The 17,120-nt window shown below is 49.5% G+C and overlaps 1 protein-coding gene across 3 annotated transcripts in view; it reads left to right on the top strand.

Annotated features, from left to right (window-relative positions):
• Nucleotides 1-17,120, top strand: part of HTATSF1 (HIV-1 Tat specific factor 1) — a 227,408-nt gene that overhangs the window by 105,153 nt on the left and 105,135 nt on the right. For all 3 annotated transcript variants that reach the window (XM_029607811.1, XM_029607810.1, XM_029607813.1), the window contains one exon: nucleotides 10,974-11,137. In XM_029607811.1, coding sequence (XP_029463671.1) covers nucleotides 10,974-11,137 — 164 coding nt within the window. The remainder of the gene's footprint in view (nucleotides 1-10,973; nucleotides 11,138-17,120) is intronic.

Below are 17,120 nucleotides of genomic sequence, written 5' to 3'. Positions count from 1 at the left end.
TTATCCACTTTTCCCTTTGCATTTGTGCAAGGGAAAGGGTTAGTGCCTCTGATGGCAGAGTCATTCATCACAGTGAGCTTTTTTTCTTTGGTTTCTGATCTGGAATTTCTGTATGCATTGGGTTTCATTTCTCTTTTCAGATAACATTTCTCAAGAACTTCTTCAGTATTTAATACAGAGAAGGCATTTTGTACTTGTTGCACTTGATACAGTGTGTGTCTCCGGATCACAGGTCTAATTCTACCAGAGCCCACTGTAATACTGTTTTTTAAGTTCCTCAATGCCCTGTGTGAGTGGGGGGGTAGAGTTGTGGGCTGCACAGCTGTCAATAACGGGTGTCTTTGGGTCACCGGTCTTATCCTACCTGAGCCTACAGTAAATCTCTTTTTCCTTGACTTTTGGTTATTCAGTGGTAATGGGAAATTAATTCCTGAATAATGTACATTGGCTGAGACTTTCTTTATTGAAGCTAATTCAGCTTTAACTTCAGCCAGCTCCTTTTCCAAGGTAAAGAGTTGTGAACAAATGGGGCAAGCCTTAAGTTTCCATATGATTACCCTCAATATAAAGGCTCCACAACAGTTGCATTGGATAGACCTTATTTTGGTAATTTGTCTGATGGATAGCAATTAGGGAAATACTAATTTACCTTGTTGCCATTTATGAATTTAGGCAGGTTATATTAGAAACAGAAACCTAGGGGTGGGTGGGTAGAGGGGTAGGGTGGGAGGGTGTCAAACAGTTAAACCTTGGTCAAAGTTGCTAACTGGACACTAACTGCTATTGATTTTGAACAGACACTCCCGCAGGTTTGGCTAAATAATTTAAGCTTTCTCCTTATCTCTCCTCAAGAGTTTGTGCTTCTGGCTGTCTCTTTCAAGTTCAGATCAGACTGGGGACTTGAATACCCCCTGAAATACACTGAGTCTGCTGCCAAAAAGCAGTTTAGCTAGAAAGCAGTCCCACCCCCACAAACACTGGCTGAGGAGGAAGGGTCTGCTCTGAACTAATGGCTGGCCCTGGTAAGCAGACTAGAAGCACTCACAAGTTTCTATTTCAGTTGTGCTTCTTTTTAACAGACTGATTTTTAATGAGAAAGTGTCTCTTACCTAAAAATCAAGGGTTGAGTGGATGGGAAAGATAGACACTACAATTAACAATCTCTGACTTACTTATTACCTCAGACACACACAAACTCTAAAGAATATATCCCTCTATTTCACCTTTCACCAAATGTTTATAAGTCCAAAGATTTCCGAAAGCTATACTTACCAATCCTCTAACCACCATTAAAATTGATCTTCACTCGGTTAACTAAAGTGTTTGAGATTCGTGCGCCATTAGGTTATCTTCTACTGCAAAGGGTGCGGGGCCTCTGGAAGCTGGGGCTTTGGAATTCAATCCCTGGATCGCTTGCGGTGACCTCTGGACTCCTCTCCCAGGGGATGCTGGGAGCAGTATGCAGATGAGCCTTCCGGTCCTCGAACAGAGAAGTTCAAAATGATTTCTCTGGGCACTCTGATCTCCTTATTTCGGCAAGGGACTGGCTGTGCTCTCTCGACCTCAAGGATGCCTATGCTCACATTGCCATCTTCCTCAGACACAGGAAGAATGCGCTTTGAGGTGGAACAAGCTCACTACCAGTATAGAGTGCTGTCATTTGGTTTGGCCGCATCACCTTTCGTCTTTACCCAAGTGCCTGGCAGTGGTGGCAGCACATCTTAGACAGCATGCGGTGCACGTCTTTCCTTATCTAGACGACTGGCTGGTCAAAAGCGATTCCCGCGTGGGAGCACTGAGCGCTTTGGCCCTGATGATGCAGGTGCCTCAATCTCTGGGTTTTGTTATCAACTGCCCGAAGTCCAACTTCTGTCCGTCCTCCCAGCTGGACTTCATAGGAGCCAGACTGGACATGGCTCACGCAAAAGCATTCTTGCCCCTCGATCAGGCCCTTGCTCTATCCTTGCTGATAACTTTGGTGCACATCAGTCAGTGTGTAAGTGCCTTTCTGCTGCTAGGTTTGTTGAGCCACATGGCAACCTTTGTCAATGTTACCCCATTAGCTTACCTCTGAATGCACAGAGCACAATGAACATTGCAGTCGCAATGGCAGCAGGCACCCCAGGACCTTGAGGCCCGTGTCTCCATCACGCAACCTCTGAAGGTCTCTCTGTCCTGGTGGGAGAATCTCTCCAATCTGGAGCAGGAGATCCCTTTCCAGGCTGCCCCACCTCAAATAGTGCTTACTACTGATGCCTCTCCTCAGGGTTGAGGGGCCCATGTGGACAACCTCCACACAAAGGTTCAATGGACTGCTCAAGAAGCTCTGTGCCAGATAAACATTTTGGAGCTATGAGTGATTCATCTCTGGGCATTCCGAGCCCGCTTGTCCCACAAAGCAGTCCTGATTCAAATGAAAAATCAGGTCGCGATGTGGTACATCAACAAGCAAGAAGGCACAGAGTCGTTCCTCCTCTGTCAGGAGGCAGTGCAGATCTGAACCTGGGCTCTGTCGCAGAGGATGTCTCTGTGAGCGATGTACCTACCTGGGAAGCTGAATATGCTGGCAGTCCATCTAAGCCACTCTTTTTCAGCTGCACGAGTGGTTTCTGAACCCGAAGGTGGCAGCCCGGTTTTTTCGTCTGTGGGGAACTCTGAATGTGGACCTATTCACCTCCCCATACAACTGCAAGGTGAGCAGTTTTTGTTCCCTATTCAGAACGGATGGCCGTCCACCCTCCGATGCCTTCAGCCTTCATTGGGGTGCAGGTCTCCTCTTCCACTCTTCCTGAAGACCCTACTAAAGCTCCAGCACGACCGTGGTACCATGATCCTCATGGCACCCTACTGACCCAGGCAGGTCTGGTTCCCTCTCCTTCATAACCTGTTGATCAGGGATCCCATCAGCCTGGGAATGCACCCGATCTGATAACACTGAATTGGGGCACTGCACCATCTGAATCTGCGGGCGTTGGCCTTGATGTTGAGTGCCTAATCCTTCAGCCCCTGGACCTCTCGGGAAAACATCTCCCAGGTGCTGGTGGCTTCCAGAATGCCTTCCAGCAGGAAGTCTTACAGGTGGAAGTGGAAGAGTTTCTCTGTTTGGTGCGAGGGGCATGGATTAGATCCATTTATGTGCCCACTTCCAAGATTCTAGGACTACTTGTGGCACCTTTCTGAGGCTGGGCTTAAAACCACTTGATCAAAGTTCATCTGAGTGCAGTTAGTGCTTACCATCGGGGTGTCGCTGGTGCACCCATCTCAGATCAGCCTATAGTAGGTCGCTTTATGCAGGGCCTGCTTCAGCTAAAGCCCCTTCTGCGGCCTCCTGTGGTGTCCTGGGATCTCAATGTTGTGTTGGTGCAGCTCATGCATCCTCCTTTTGAGCCTATGCGCACCTGTGAGCTGAAATTCCTCACCTGGTCGGACCTATTCCTGGTGGTGGTTACTTCAGCTTGTAGAGTATGCGAGCTTCAGGTCTTGGATACAACCCACCTTACACGAAATTCTGTCATGATCCTGTGGTTCCTGTCAAAGGTTGTGACTGATTTTCACATCAGTCAGTCCATTGTGTTGCCCACCTTTTTCCCGAGGCCCCATTCCTACAAAGGGGAATGGGCTCTTTGGATTGCAAAAGGGCTCTGGCCTTCTGTTTAGAACGCTCATCAGGCCATAGGCAGTCCACCCAACTGTTCAGACTGCATCTCATTCTGCTATTCACAATCAGGTCTACATCTAAATGGCAGAGTTAAAGCTCAGTGAGAGCCATGACAGCGTCAGTGGCCCACTTACGGGCGGTCTCTGTCATCAAAATCTGCAGGGCTGCGATGTGGAGCTCCCTTCACACATTCGCCGCCCATTACTGCTTGGACAAGGATGGTCAACAAGATGGGTAGATTTGGCCAATCTGTCCTCCGCAATCTCTTCCAGCCTTAAACCCAGCTCTTCCTACCAGAACCTCCTGGATGATGAACCTAGGCTGTTTCTTCACCGCCCAACAGTACCTCAGTTGTGTTTGTGCCCTATGGCACCTCGTTCGGTACCTGTTGGTCCGGGTTGTTGCCGGGAACAGCCTTGAGCTTGGTATTCACCCATCTGTGAGGACTACCATTCTGCTTGTTCTAAGAGAAAACGCAGTTGCTTACCTGTAACAGGTGTTCTCCTAGGCCAGCAGATGGTAGTCCTCAGGAAACCTGCCCACCTTCCCGCGGTGTTGGGTTGTCATGCGTTTCGTTGATTTATTTTTTCACTCATACTTTTTCTCTATGTTACGAGACTGAAAGGGGACCTCGTGTGGATGCCTGGATAGTGGCATGCTCAGCATGCCAGTCAAAACTTCTAGAAACTTTGGCAAAAGTTTTCCATGCCAGGCTCCATCTGATAATGTCACCCATCTGTGAGGACTAACATCCTGCTGTCCTAGGAGAACACCTGTTACAGGTAAGCAACTGCGCTTTCTCTTAGGGTCATCAACATCTGTAGGAGCCCACTTTGCATCTTTATTCCAGTTGAAATGTCTTCATTTATTACAATATTTATATTCTGCCTTTCCTGAACATACCCAGAACAGTCCAGAAAAGTGGGTTGTGTATCCCTACCAGCAGGTGGAGTCAGAGAACAATTAGAACTTTGGGCACTGCTACATAATGAGTATGCCACCTGCAGTCACTCAGTATTTCTCTGACTCCAGCGGGTGGTACAGATGCACGCCTGCAGTCTTTAATTATAATTTTTATTTAGTTTGAATTTAATTTTTTGGTTTACGGTCGCTTCCTGAGGTGTTAGGCACCTTCGTGGGCCATCCCTCAGTAGAAGCTGGGCGTCCGGGGAATTGGATATTCCTGTCAGGGTTTCACCCACCAGGGGCTCCTGGTTACTCACCACCGTCTCTGCTACAGCTGCTCCCTTGTCTCCTGCAACAGCTTTTCTCTGAGTCTTGGTAAAGTTTAATTAAAAAAGAGCTGTTTTCACTGTGGCTGACTGACAGTCTTCAGTGCTGAGGTAAGGAGAGGTGCAGGAGGGACTGGGTCTTTTACGGCTGGCCGGGGAAGCTGTCAGCAGTGTTCCCCTGAGCTCCTGGGGCTATGGGTCATTTTCTGAGGGCAAGGGTGAGTTTTTCTCAGTGTACCTCGTTTACTTGCCACTTCCCTGCTTGGGGGCCTTGCGATTTCACTATAGACAGGCTCCTTTCCCATGGCATGGCTGCGCACGTTTTTTTCTCCTCAGCCGGTAGTCTCTTAGCCCGCAGCACGAAAAGTTTGTTTTTCTGGTCCTGCCTGATTGAAATTTTCTCCGCGTCACGGCTCCGAGCATTTCTTTTTTTATTCGCGCCCTTTTCTATTTCACTTCAGACTATCGGCGCGCTGCTGCGGATGGGGCCGAAAACAGAATCACAGGCCTGCTGTGCGTTTGGGTCACGCAGCCAGGTGTTAGATGCGGTCTCCTTATGCACAGCATTTACCCCGGGGTTAGAGGGCTCTTCAGGGCTTCTTGCCTCCTCCCTCGGGGAGAGAATGTCTGTCTCGCCTTCGGCCGCGGGAAGAGGATTCTCCGCCTGTTCTAGCCCCGGTGAGGGAAGACCTCACCGGGGGAACTGATGATATATCCCAGCCGACTTTCCAGTGGGGGAGGGGGACCCGGAGGGGTTTTCCCCAGAATTTGTCCTCCTTATGCACCAGGCTTTCCTGGCAAGAAAACTCTCGGCGGTAAAGCGGCCCAGTCTCCTGGGGGCAGGTTCGGACCTGCCTGAGAAAAGAGGTCGGGATATGGACCCTCGTCAGTGCCTTTCTGATCAGGCTCACCCACAGGGGATTCTCCTCAGGGCATGCGAGATCTGAACCCGGGGTTTGGGGCGACGCCGGCTTCTGGGCTAGTAGGGCCAGCAGACCCAGATCCACAGCCGGATCCAGCTGATGCGGATACTGATGATCCGGATGAGCCCGATGACCCTCCTGCAGAGGGGGATGACCCCAGCGTGGTGCATTTGTTCAAGCGGAATGAGTTAAGACACCTTATTCCCCAGGTCCTTGAAGTTCTCGGACTTAAGGTTTCTCATGAAGAGTCTGACAACGAGGGCGTCAATCCAGTCCTCATCGGCATTAGGGGTCCCACAACATCTTTTCCTCTGCCTAAGAAGGTTCGTAAACCAGTGACCCGGGAGTGGAAGACTCCGGATTCCAGCTTGAAGGTGGGCAGAGCTATGGTGATTTACTGAAGATTCCAAAAGTGTACGCCGCGGTCTCGACAGTCACGAAAAAGACCACTATCCGGGTTGCTGGGGCGGCTGCCCTTAAGGATATGCAGGCCCGCAAGCTGGAGATCCAGTTGAAACGAGCATTTGAGGTTGCTGCACTAAGCCTTCGGGCGGCGGTTTGCGCTAGTCTCATGCAGAGGGCCTGTCTGTGTTGGGTCCAGGAGTCGGCTGCTGGGGCCGGTACGGGCGACAATGGGGCTCTGCAGTCCGCCCTTCTAGAAGCAGGCATCGCTTATGTGCAGATGCTTTGTATGATCTGGTGAGGACCTCGTCAAGAGGTATGGTGTCCTTGGTGTCAGCACGGCATCTCCTCTGGCTGCGAAATTGGGCAGCAGATTTGTCCTCCAAGTCCCAGCTTTGTAATCTACCCTTTAAGGGCAAGCTGCTGTTTGGGGAGGATCTGGATCAGCTAGTAAAGCTGCTTGCCGAATCCAAGGGCAATCGGTTGCTGGAAGATAAAAGATCTTCTAAGAAAGTCTTCCCTCCTCGAGCTAGGTTTCGGGACTCTCGCCGCTTCAGAGTGGGTAGATACTCCGCACCTCCTGCTTCTAAACCTGCTTGGGGGCACCAGCAGTCCTTTCGAGGGGGTCACCAGCCCGGAAGAGATTCGGGACATCTTGATGCAGGAAGTAATAAAAAACCCCAATGAAGCCACGAGCACCCATTCCGTCGTCGAAGCTGTCGGAGGCAGATTATCCAACTTTTACACGGAATGGGCAAGAATTACATCAGACTGCTGGGTCTTAGAAGTGATCAAAGACAGGTATGCACTAGAGTTCTCGCGCTCGGTCTGGGAGGTTTTTGTGGAGTCCCGAGTGGTCTCAAGCGAGAGGCGATCTGGGTGACTCTACAATGACTTCTCGAGCTCAAAGCTATTGTCCCAGTTTCGGAGGCTCAACAGGGAAGAGGTCGGTACTCCGTGTACTTTGTGGTCCCCAAGAAGGAGAGCACATTTTGGCCCATCCTCAATCTGCAAAAGGTGAACCGTTGCCTTCAGGTTCCTCGCTTTAGTATGGAAATCTTGAGGACAACGATGGCCACGCTTCGAAAAGGGGAGTTTCTCGCTTCTGTGGACCTCATGGAGGCGTATTTACACATTCCGATCCAGCTAAATCACCAGAGATTTCTGCGGTTCAAGGTCTTAGGACGACACTTCCAATTTCGAGCCCTCCCATTTGGTCTCGCAACAGCTCCTCGCACGTTCACTAAGGTAATGTTGGTGGTGGCGGCCTTCCTTCGTCAGGAGGGAATCTTGGTCCACCCACTCAGAAGTTGATTTATCTCGGAGCACAATTCGATACCTTGATGGGCAAAGTGTTTCTAGCGGAGGACCGAATAGGGAAGTTGCAGGAACAAATATATCCCCTTCTTCGAAGGAACAATCCCCACAGTGTGGCATCATCTTCAGGTCCTGGGCTCCATGGCTTCAACCTTGGACTTGGTTCCTTGGGCATTTGCTCACTTAAGACCTTTACAGCGTGCGCTTTTGTCTCGCTGGAGCCCGGTGTCGGAGCAGTTCCATCTACCAATGCCTCTACTTCCGGAATCCAGAGCCAGTCTGTCATGGTGGCTGTCACTGGACAATCTGGAATGGGGGTAATTTGGACACTCCGAATTGGCTGATAATCTCCACCAATGCCAGCCTCTCAGGATGGGGGGCGGTGTGTGCAGACAGGTCTGCCCAAGGGCTCTGGTCAGCGATGGAAAGATCCTGGTCCATAAACCAGCTCGAGACCAGGGCTGTACTTCTGGCCCTGCGGGCATTTCTTCCCTGGATCCAGGGCAGAAAGGTGCAAGTCTTCTCGGACAATGCGACAACGGTGGCGTACATTAATCGGCAAGGCGGAACTCAAAGTCCCGCCATAGCACTGGAGGCACATCTTCTGTTCACCTGGGCGGAGCGCCATTTCGAGGGCATTGCCGCATCCCATGTCGCAGGAGTAGAGAATGTGCAAGCTTATTATCTCAGCCGTCAGCAACTAGACCCAGGGGAATGGGAACTGTCTCTCGAGGCGTGGAATCTCATTTGCGCCAGATGGGGAACTCCTCAGCTGGATCTGATGGCAATGCAGGCGAACGCAAAAATAATTTGTTTTTTCAGCCATCGCCGAGAACAGGGCTCGGTGGGTATAGACGCTCTCGTGTGTCCTTGGCCCACGGGGATTCTGCTGTAAGCCTTCTCGCCCTGGCCCCTCATAGGTCGGCTTCTCCGTCGCATAGAGTGGCACCCAGGAAGAGTGTTTCTGGTGGCGCCGGAGTGGCCACATCATCCATGGTTTGCGGATCTGGTACGCTTGGCTCTAGAGGGTGCACTTCAGCTGGCTCATCTAACACATCTGCTCCATCAGGGGCCCATATTATCAGATCAGGAGATCGCTTCTCTCTCGTGGCTTGGCTTTTGAGAGGTGACATTTACGCTTGAGGGGTTATTCAGAACAAGTCATTTCCACCCTCCTACAGGTGAGACATCCAGCCACCTCTATGGCTTATGTGAGAGTTTGGAAGCTTTTTGAGACGTGGTGTCATAGCGTTCCTGCGACGCTTTAGCAGTGCATGTTCCTCAGGTGCTTGACTTTCTGCAACAGGGCCTCGCTAAGGGCTTGGCGTTCAGTTCCCTTCATGTATAAGTTGCAGTTCTAGGTGCCTTGCGGGGAAACTTTGACGGCTGTTCACTGGGTCCGCATCAGGATATTGCTCGGTTTCTTAAGGGGGTCAAACATTTGCGCCCTCCCATCTGTTCGGTGTGTCCGGATTGGAGTTTGAATTTAGTCCTGCGAGTTCTATGTGGCGCTCCTTTCGAGCCTCTTCGTGGAGTTTCCATGAAAGATCTGACTTTGAAAACGGTGTTTTTGGTGGCCATTTGCTCGGCCCGTCGGATCTCAGAGTTGCAGGTGCTGTCTTGTCGGGATCCTTTTCTTCGGATTTACAACGATCAGGTATCTGTACGTACGATTCCGTCTTTTGTCCCTAAGGTGGTTTCAGCCTTTCATGTCAATCAAACTGTGGAGCTTCCGGGGTTCCCTAACTGGTCCCGGGAGTCTTCTCAGAACAGAGACCTTCATCTTTTGGATGTGCGGCAAGCCTTATTGCGTTATCTGGAGGTTACCAATGACTTCAGATGTTATGATCATTTGTTCATTCTCTTTGGTGGCCCAAAGAAGGGGGACAAAGCGTCAAAGGCGACCATATCTCGGTGGATTATGGACGCCATTTGTGCAGCATACATCGCCCGAGGGTGTCAGGTGCCTTTGGGTCTCGGAGCTCATTCCACTAGGGCTCAGGCTACCTCCTGGGCAGAGTGTCAGTTACTGACGCCTCAGGAGATCTGTAGGGCAGCGGTGGGGTCGTCTATTCACACTTTTACGAAACATTACTGATTGGACGCAAGGCTTCTGATGAACCATCCTTCGGGGAGAGAGTGCTTCGTGCTGGTCTTTTGGGTTCCCGCCCAGTGTAGGGTGGCTTGGGTACATCCCACTTTTCTGGACAGACCTGGGTATGTTCAGGAAATGAAAATTGGTTCTTACCTGCTAATTTTCGTTCCTGTAATACCACAGATCAGTCCATAGGCCCACCCCTTTCTTCAGATACCGAAAGACTGTCTTGGTCAGAACCTGCTTAAGTTTTTTTTATTGTTGAAGCTCCTTTTTTACAGACATGATTCATGGAGCAGTTTTTATCAGTTGTTCGGTCTGTTTTTTTGCCAGCAATGAAGTGGTAGCCCGGAAATTTGGTTGGGTGCTACCCTTCGTTATTTAGTTCTGTTAGCATGGGCTTGGGTACAGGTCAATACTGAGTGACTGCAGGTGGCACTCTCATTATGTAGCAGTGCCCAAAGTTCTAATTGTTCTCTGACTCCACCAGCTTATAGGGATACACAACCCACTTTTCTGGACTGATCTGTGGTATTACAGGAACGAAAATTAGCAGGTAAGAACCAATTTTCATATAGTATTGCATGTTAAGCAGAACACAATGTACCACCAATTATGCCCTCTTGGTGGCTTCCTTTCAGCCAGTTCTTTGTTCATTTAAGAGTAGATTTTCAAAGGTGCACACATGCTTCCCAGCGAGCACACATGAACACACCGATTTTATAACATGTGCGCACTGGTGCGGGCGGCGCGCGCAAGGGGAAGGAGACTAATGCAATTTTCCCGCAGCAATGCATCCCAGCCTTCCCCATTTCCCAACCTCATACCCTCACTTCTCTTCCCCTCTCCTCCCCAACCCCTAAATCTTACCTTTTTGCTTTTATTTTTTGTTGTTTTCCATCTTACTTCAGGACCCGACCTGAAATAAGTTGCGTGCGCTGGCAGTGCGATCAATGGCGCTGTCCCAGCGTACCCCTTCAAAGAGGCCCGGCATTTATGCATGTACCGGAGTTTACACGTGTGGCCCTTTGAAAATTTACCCCTTAGGACCCGATTCATTAAGGACTTTAGAGATACAGAATGGGGAAAAAAGCCCTAATTCATTAGTAATGTTAACTTTAAACTCCCTCTTTTCTCATTTTTGAAAAAAAATCATCCTTTCATGGGCCACTATATTACATGCCTTACCAGAGGCCAGATAAAGGAACTAACATTTTCCATATCAAGTTTTGTTACTCAGGTTCCTGAACTTTTGCGCATTCCTGTTAAGTAGTACTTTTAGCTACTTTGTCTAGTTTTGTATGAGAGTTCAAGGTATACAGGAAATTTATTTTGCCTTTTGGTAGAAAGAATCTGTGGGTCTTGCACTGAAACTTCTGGATGAGGATGAGATCAGAGGACATAAACTGCATGTTGAAGTTGCAAAGTTTCAACTGAAGGGGGAGTATGATGCCAGCAAAAAGAAGAAAAAATGCAAAGATTACAAGAAAAAACTATCTTTACAGCAAAAGTATGTAATAAGCTATGCTTTTTCTGCAATTCTACAATCATATAAACATTGCCTGGTCTTTAATAATACAGATATGTCTAAGTAACATGATAGAAATGATCAAGTTTTAAGTATACAATCAGTAATTGAGAAGTGTGAATTACAATGGAGTAGCTGCATCAGAGTTCGGTCTTGTTGCATTGCTATCTGAATGCCAAAAGTAAATTTATACAATTCCTTGTCTTTTATGCTGCATAAACTGTTTCAGATAATTAGTACCTGGCTGTTTGGGCCCCTTCAGTCTGCAGCTGTCTGTACTTTGTTCTTTAAGAGGCATTATTCACTTTTTCCTAAGTAGCTTCTTCTCAATAAAAGTACCTATTGGCCTAAGCCTGAGAACACTGCCTACAGATGGATCACTCGGTCATTACACAGGAAGGCCAGAGAAACATAGTGATGGGTTTATCAAATCTTTAGGTTTAAAGGAAATAATAGAACTCTTGTTGCCGGTAGGTACATTGTTTATTGCAATCAGGATAATGGAAATTTTGGTTTCAACACTAACAGATAGTTTGATAGTCATTTGGCTGAAGAAAGAAACTAGAGATGTTGGATTAGGAAACTAAATTATAACCAGCTGAGGGTAGTGCCCAGAAACACCAGGCTTTCCCAACATCATAATGCCACCCATCATTACCTTATCCTTTTGTCTCACTTGTCTTTGAATCATATTTTCTTAAAATAGTATTTAAATAGAAAAGAAGTGGGGCATATTTAAATACAGAAGCTGTTGTGTTATTTGTCATGTGGACAAATTATGGTATTAAAATGACTCATAGATTTTTATGAGATAGCATCACAGGAGGCGACAGTTATGAAAATGTTGATTCTTTTAAAGCAGTACCATCTCCTACTCATTGGGAAAACTAAATTAGAAACAATGAGTAGGCAGATGGCAAAGGAGAGTAGGCAATGCTGGCATTAGTCCAGAACATTTTTTTGTTTTTTTAAACCTGGCCAGGGAAGTTATCACCGAAGCTCTGATTGCAGAATTAGCTGGGCTGTGTGAACTACATAGCAGGTGACAGAATCTCCCATGACTACCTAACTCCTTCACAGTACTCAATTGGCGGATCAGCTTCTGACTAACCTCTGGGGAGATGCTGAGGTGTTGCAAATGATGGCCTGGGCTCACTGCCTGTTTTTCCTTTGATCACAGGCAATTTCCCGTAGATAAACCTCATGAATTAGCCATGCTGTCTGGAACGTCCCTACCGGGCAGCCAGGTGGGGAGCTCTCTCAGATGATAGAGTTTTTGCAGTGAACTTGCGTATATCTTCTCGCACAGCTCCGATCCTCCTCAGTCCGTTTTTTCCCACGTGACTGTCAGCACGCGGAACTCCTCTCTGAGGGGAAAAAAAAACCCAGAAGAAAACTTCCGCAACACCATGCTGCGACTGCCCACTTCAAATTCTGCCAGTTTGGCAAAATAATGTCCATAACCGATGGCCACGCTAAATGCTACCTTTGCCTCGGGCCAGACCACAACCAAGCCGCTTGTAGGGACTGCGGATGCATGTCCCCCTGGGTCCAGCGGCAGCGGGCCACCAGAATTGAAAAATTGAGAGAAGCGGCATCAGGCTCTTATGCCGCCAGCGAGGGGGTCTGCCCAGTCTTCCTCCATAGGGTCCCCCAGTCCGTCCGGGCTTGCGCAGAAGCTTGCTTCCCTCGCACCAATGCACGAAGCTGCAGGGGATGCACCGGTACCTACGCCGCCACTGTCAGTGCCGCCCAGCGTCGAGCTCCCGACACACCACTGGTGCAGATGCGTCGAAGCATCGACCTCATGAGCATGACTCGAAGTGCAAGCAGAAGACATCGACAACATGCCGACTCTGCTGACACAGGGCGCCCCAGCGAAGCATTGCAGTGGGCACAAATGCCCCAGGGACAACTCCCCTCTCTTGGTTGTGGACTCTGACTTAGAACCAGTGTCCCCAGCTGACTCTGAAGGTTCCTCTGCCTCATATAGGGTGTTCTTTGGCTTGTCCACCACCTCCAAACGCAGAGACAAGGAAAATCTGCAGGAACCTCTGAAAAAGAAGAATAAGTGTCCGCTTAAGGACACCCATCGACCAAGAGGACCGGACTCGGATATACTCCTGGTGGCAGTACCACCCAGGGGTGCTCCCAAAGCCACCCCCACCTGCTCCCCAAGATATGTTGGCCTCTCAGGCCATGTCACAGATCTCACTCATCTTACCCCAATTTCTGACGACTGTCAAGCAGTGGGGAAAGCGTCAGGATGAGCCACTGCTGGAGGCTCCCCTATCTCCACAGGAGAGCATAAGAACATGCCATACTGGGTCAGACCAAGGGTCCATCAAACCCAGCATCCTGTTTCCAACAGTGGCCAATCCAGGCCATAGAACCTGGCAAGTACTCAAAAACTAAGTCTATCCCATGTTACTAATGCTAGTAATAGCAGTGGCTATTTTCTAAGTCAACTTAATTAATAGCAGGTAATGGATTTCTCCTCCAAGAACTTATCCAATCCTTTTTTAAAACACTGCTACACTAACTGCACTAATCACATCCTCTGGCAACAAATTCCAGAGCTTAATTGTGCACTGAGTGAAAAAGAACTTTCTCCGATTAGTTTTAAATGTGCCACATGCTAACTTCAAGGAGCGCCCCCTAGTCTTCCTATTATCTGAAAGAATAAATAACTGATTCACATTAACCCATTCTAGACCTCTCATGATTTTAAACAGCTCTATCATATCCCCCCTCAGCCGTCTCTTCTCCAAACTGAAAAGTCCTAACCTCTTTAGTCTTTCCTCATAGGGGAGCTGTTCCATTCCCTTTATCATTTTGGTCACCCTTAGACCGGGACCTCCTTCTCCTAGTCCCAGGTTCCCCCCAACCTCCATCCACTTTCCCAGGATCCTCGACTGGATATCCCACAGACCCCACGGAAGGGCAACCAGAACCGCTATCTACACCTGAGGATCTCTCATACTCCAAATTTGTGGAGAAGGTGGGGCAACGATTAAACATAGAGACCCGGAAAATACCTGACCCAAGGGCGGAAGTCCTTGGCATCTTGAAGATATTTGAGTCTCCGTCGGAGCCCACGGCCTTGCCCTCTCACGCAGTCTTAGATGTGGTGATGACTAGAGCATGGGAATCCCTGTTTGCTGGCCCACCTACTTCCCACAAGGCGGATCTAAAGTTCCATATGAGACAATCACCGTTCTACTCCATGGTGCAGCTTCCACACGCTTCAGTTGTGGTGGAATCCGCAATGCAGAAAGCTAAGAAATCACGTCTGCATTCTAACAAGCCCCCAGAGAAAGACTCCAAGTACCTGGACGATTTTGGGAAGCGAGCCTTTCAGTCAGGGATGCTCAATGCCAAGATACAGCAGCATCAATTTTATATTACGCAATACCTCTGTGAGTGTCTGCAATCATTGAAACCACTGTTGCAGGAGGGCTTTCCCGGACCACTGCCCTCCTGACCAGTTCCATGACCTAGAGGAAGGTCTAAGACAGGGGTCGGGAACCTTTTTGGCTGAGAGAGCCATGAACGCCACATATTTTAAAATGTAATTCCGTGAGAGCCATACAAGACCTACCAAATTAATTTACTACAAACCCCTACTCTCCTGACGCCCCCCAAGACCTGCCAAATTAATTTACTACAACCCCCCACCCTCCTGACACCCCCCCCTCCTGACACCCCCCCCCCAAGACCTGCCAAAAGTCCCTGGTGGTCCAGCGGGGGGTCCAGGGCTCGCAGACAAATCTTTAATAAAAAAGTAAAAATCTAACAAAACCCCCCACCCTCCTGATGCCCCCCAATACCTCCAAAATTAATTTACTACAATCCCCCACCCTCCTGACCCCCCCCCCCCCCAAGACCTGCCAAAAGTCCCTGGTGGTCCAGCGGGGGTCCGGGAGCGATCTCCTGGACTTGGGTTGTTGGCTGCCAATAGTCAAAATGGCGCCGACAGCCCTTTGCCCTCACTATGTCACTGGGGTCGACCAATGGCGGCGGTAACCCCTGTGACATAGTAAGGGCAAAGGGCTGTCGACGCCATTTTGATTACTGGCAGCCGACGGCCCTTTGCCCTTACTATGTCACAGGGGTTACCGCCGCCATTGGTCGACCCCAGTGACATCGTGAGGGCAAAGGGCCGTCGGCGCCATTTTGACTATTGGCAGCCGACAGCCCAAGTCCAGGATATCGCTCCCGGACCCCCGCTCGACCACCAGGGACTTTTGGCAGGTCTTGGGGGGGTCAGGAGAGTGGGGGGTTGTAGTAAATTAATTTTGGAGGTCTTGGGGGGCGTCAGGAGGGTGGGGGGTTTTGTTAGATTTTTACTTTTTTATTAAAGATTTGTCTGCGAGCCAGATGCAGCCATCAAAAGAGCCACATCTGGCTCGCGAGCCATTGGTTCCCAACCCCTGGTCTAAGACATCTCCTTCGCACCATATATGAGGCTTTCGATACCTCGGCCACATCCACAGCAAATGCCATCGCTGCCCATCGCTTGGCATGGCTCCAAGCGAGCAAGATCCGTGAAGACGTGCACGAAAAGCTGGCAGACCTCCCTTGTCTCTCGGACAACCTCTTTGGGATCAAATTACGTGAGATGGTGGTGCAACTCAAAGTGCAGAAGGTGGCCATGATGTCACTAACAACACCCTCAGATTCGGCCTCTGCCAGGCGCTACTATCCATCTTATAGGAAGCCTTATTTTCAGAGGCGTGCCTACAACCCTACTGCCCGCAACCGTATCTGCCAGCTCGACTACAGCCGCCTCAGCAGCCAATGGCTCGTCAGCACCAATGCCTTTCTCGGCAGCCTCGTCCACCCCAAGATACCACCCCCACTAAACTCCCACAGGGTTTTTAAGGGAGATGGGACCATCTCTACCGCTACCAGTGGGAAGCAGGCTCTCCCATTTTCTTCCAGCATGGGTGGCAATCACCTCCAATCATTGGGTCCTAAAGATAATCAAGGATGGCTACTCCCTCAATTTTGCGTCCATTCTGTCTCTCTCGCATGTAGTGCGCCAAAGACAAGTCGACGCACAACGCAGGCCTCTACAGGTCAAGATCACCAAATTACTCCACCAAAGCTGTATCCGCGAGCTCTGCTCGACCAAGGGTTCTACTCCCAATACTTCTTCATTCCCAAACGTCAGGAGGTTTACGACCCATCCTGGACCTGCGTTCTCTCAACAAGTACCTGACCAGGGTGAAGTTCAAAATAACATCACTCAAGTCCATCCTTCCTTTCCTTCGCCACAACAACTGGATGTGTTCGCTCGACCTCGAGGATGCTTATTCGCATATCCCAATGCATCCCACATCCTGGCACTACCTATGCTTTTTGGCCAATGGCTGCCACTTCCAATACAAGGTCTTACCCTTTGGCCTCTCCTCAGCCCCACGAAATGCATAGTGGTAGCTGTAGCCCACCTCCGGAGGCAGGAGATTCAAGCGTTCCCTTACCTGGATGACTAGCTGCTGGTAGCCCTAAGACCTTCCGTCCTGTGTGACCATTTACTGGCGACCATCTGCTGTCTGGACAACTAGGGTTGCTCATCAACTATGGGAAATCCAATCTGCACCCCTCTCAAATCCTACAATTCATCGGGGCTTGCATCAACATGACCCGGGACAGAGCCTTTCACCTGGACTCCAGGGCCCTGGCCCTCACGTCGCTTGCCGATCGCCTCCACAGAACTTCCAGTACCTCCGCCCGATAGATCCTGACCATCCTCGGACATATGGCTGCATCCGTATATGTAGTTCCACGCACTCGTCAGGGAACTTCGTCAGGATGTGGTGGAAAGAGTCTTTCGAATTTGGGGTCTTCCTTGCGTCGATCTTTTTGCTACAGAGCAAAACCAGAAACTCTACAGACCTTCTGCTCGGTGTACCCCAGCACCCGGTGTCTAGCACAGGATGCATTCCTCATCACCTGGACG

This window comes from Rhinatrema bivittatum, chromosome 6 (assembly GCF_901001135.1).
Source record: "Rhinatrema bivittatum chromosome 6, aRhiBiv1.1, whole genome shotgun sequence".
Taxonomy (NCBI): domain Eukaryota; kingdom Metazoa; phylum Chordata; class Amphibia; order Gymnophiona; family Rhinatrematidae; genus Rhinatrema; species Rhinatrema bivittatum.
This window is presented reverse-complemented; position numbering and strand designations above follow the sequence as displayed.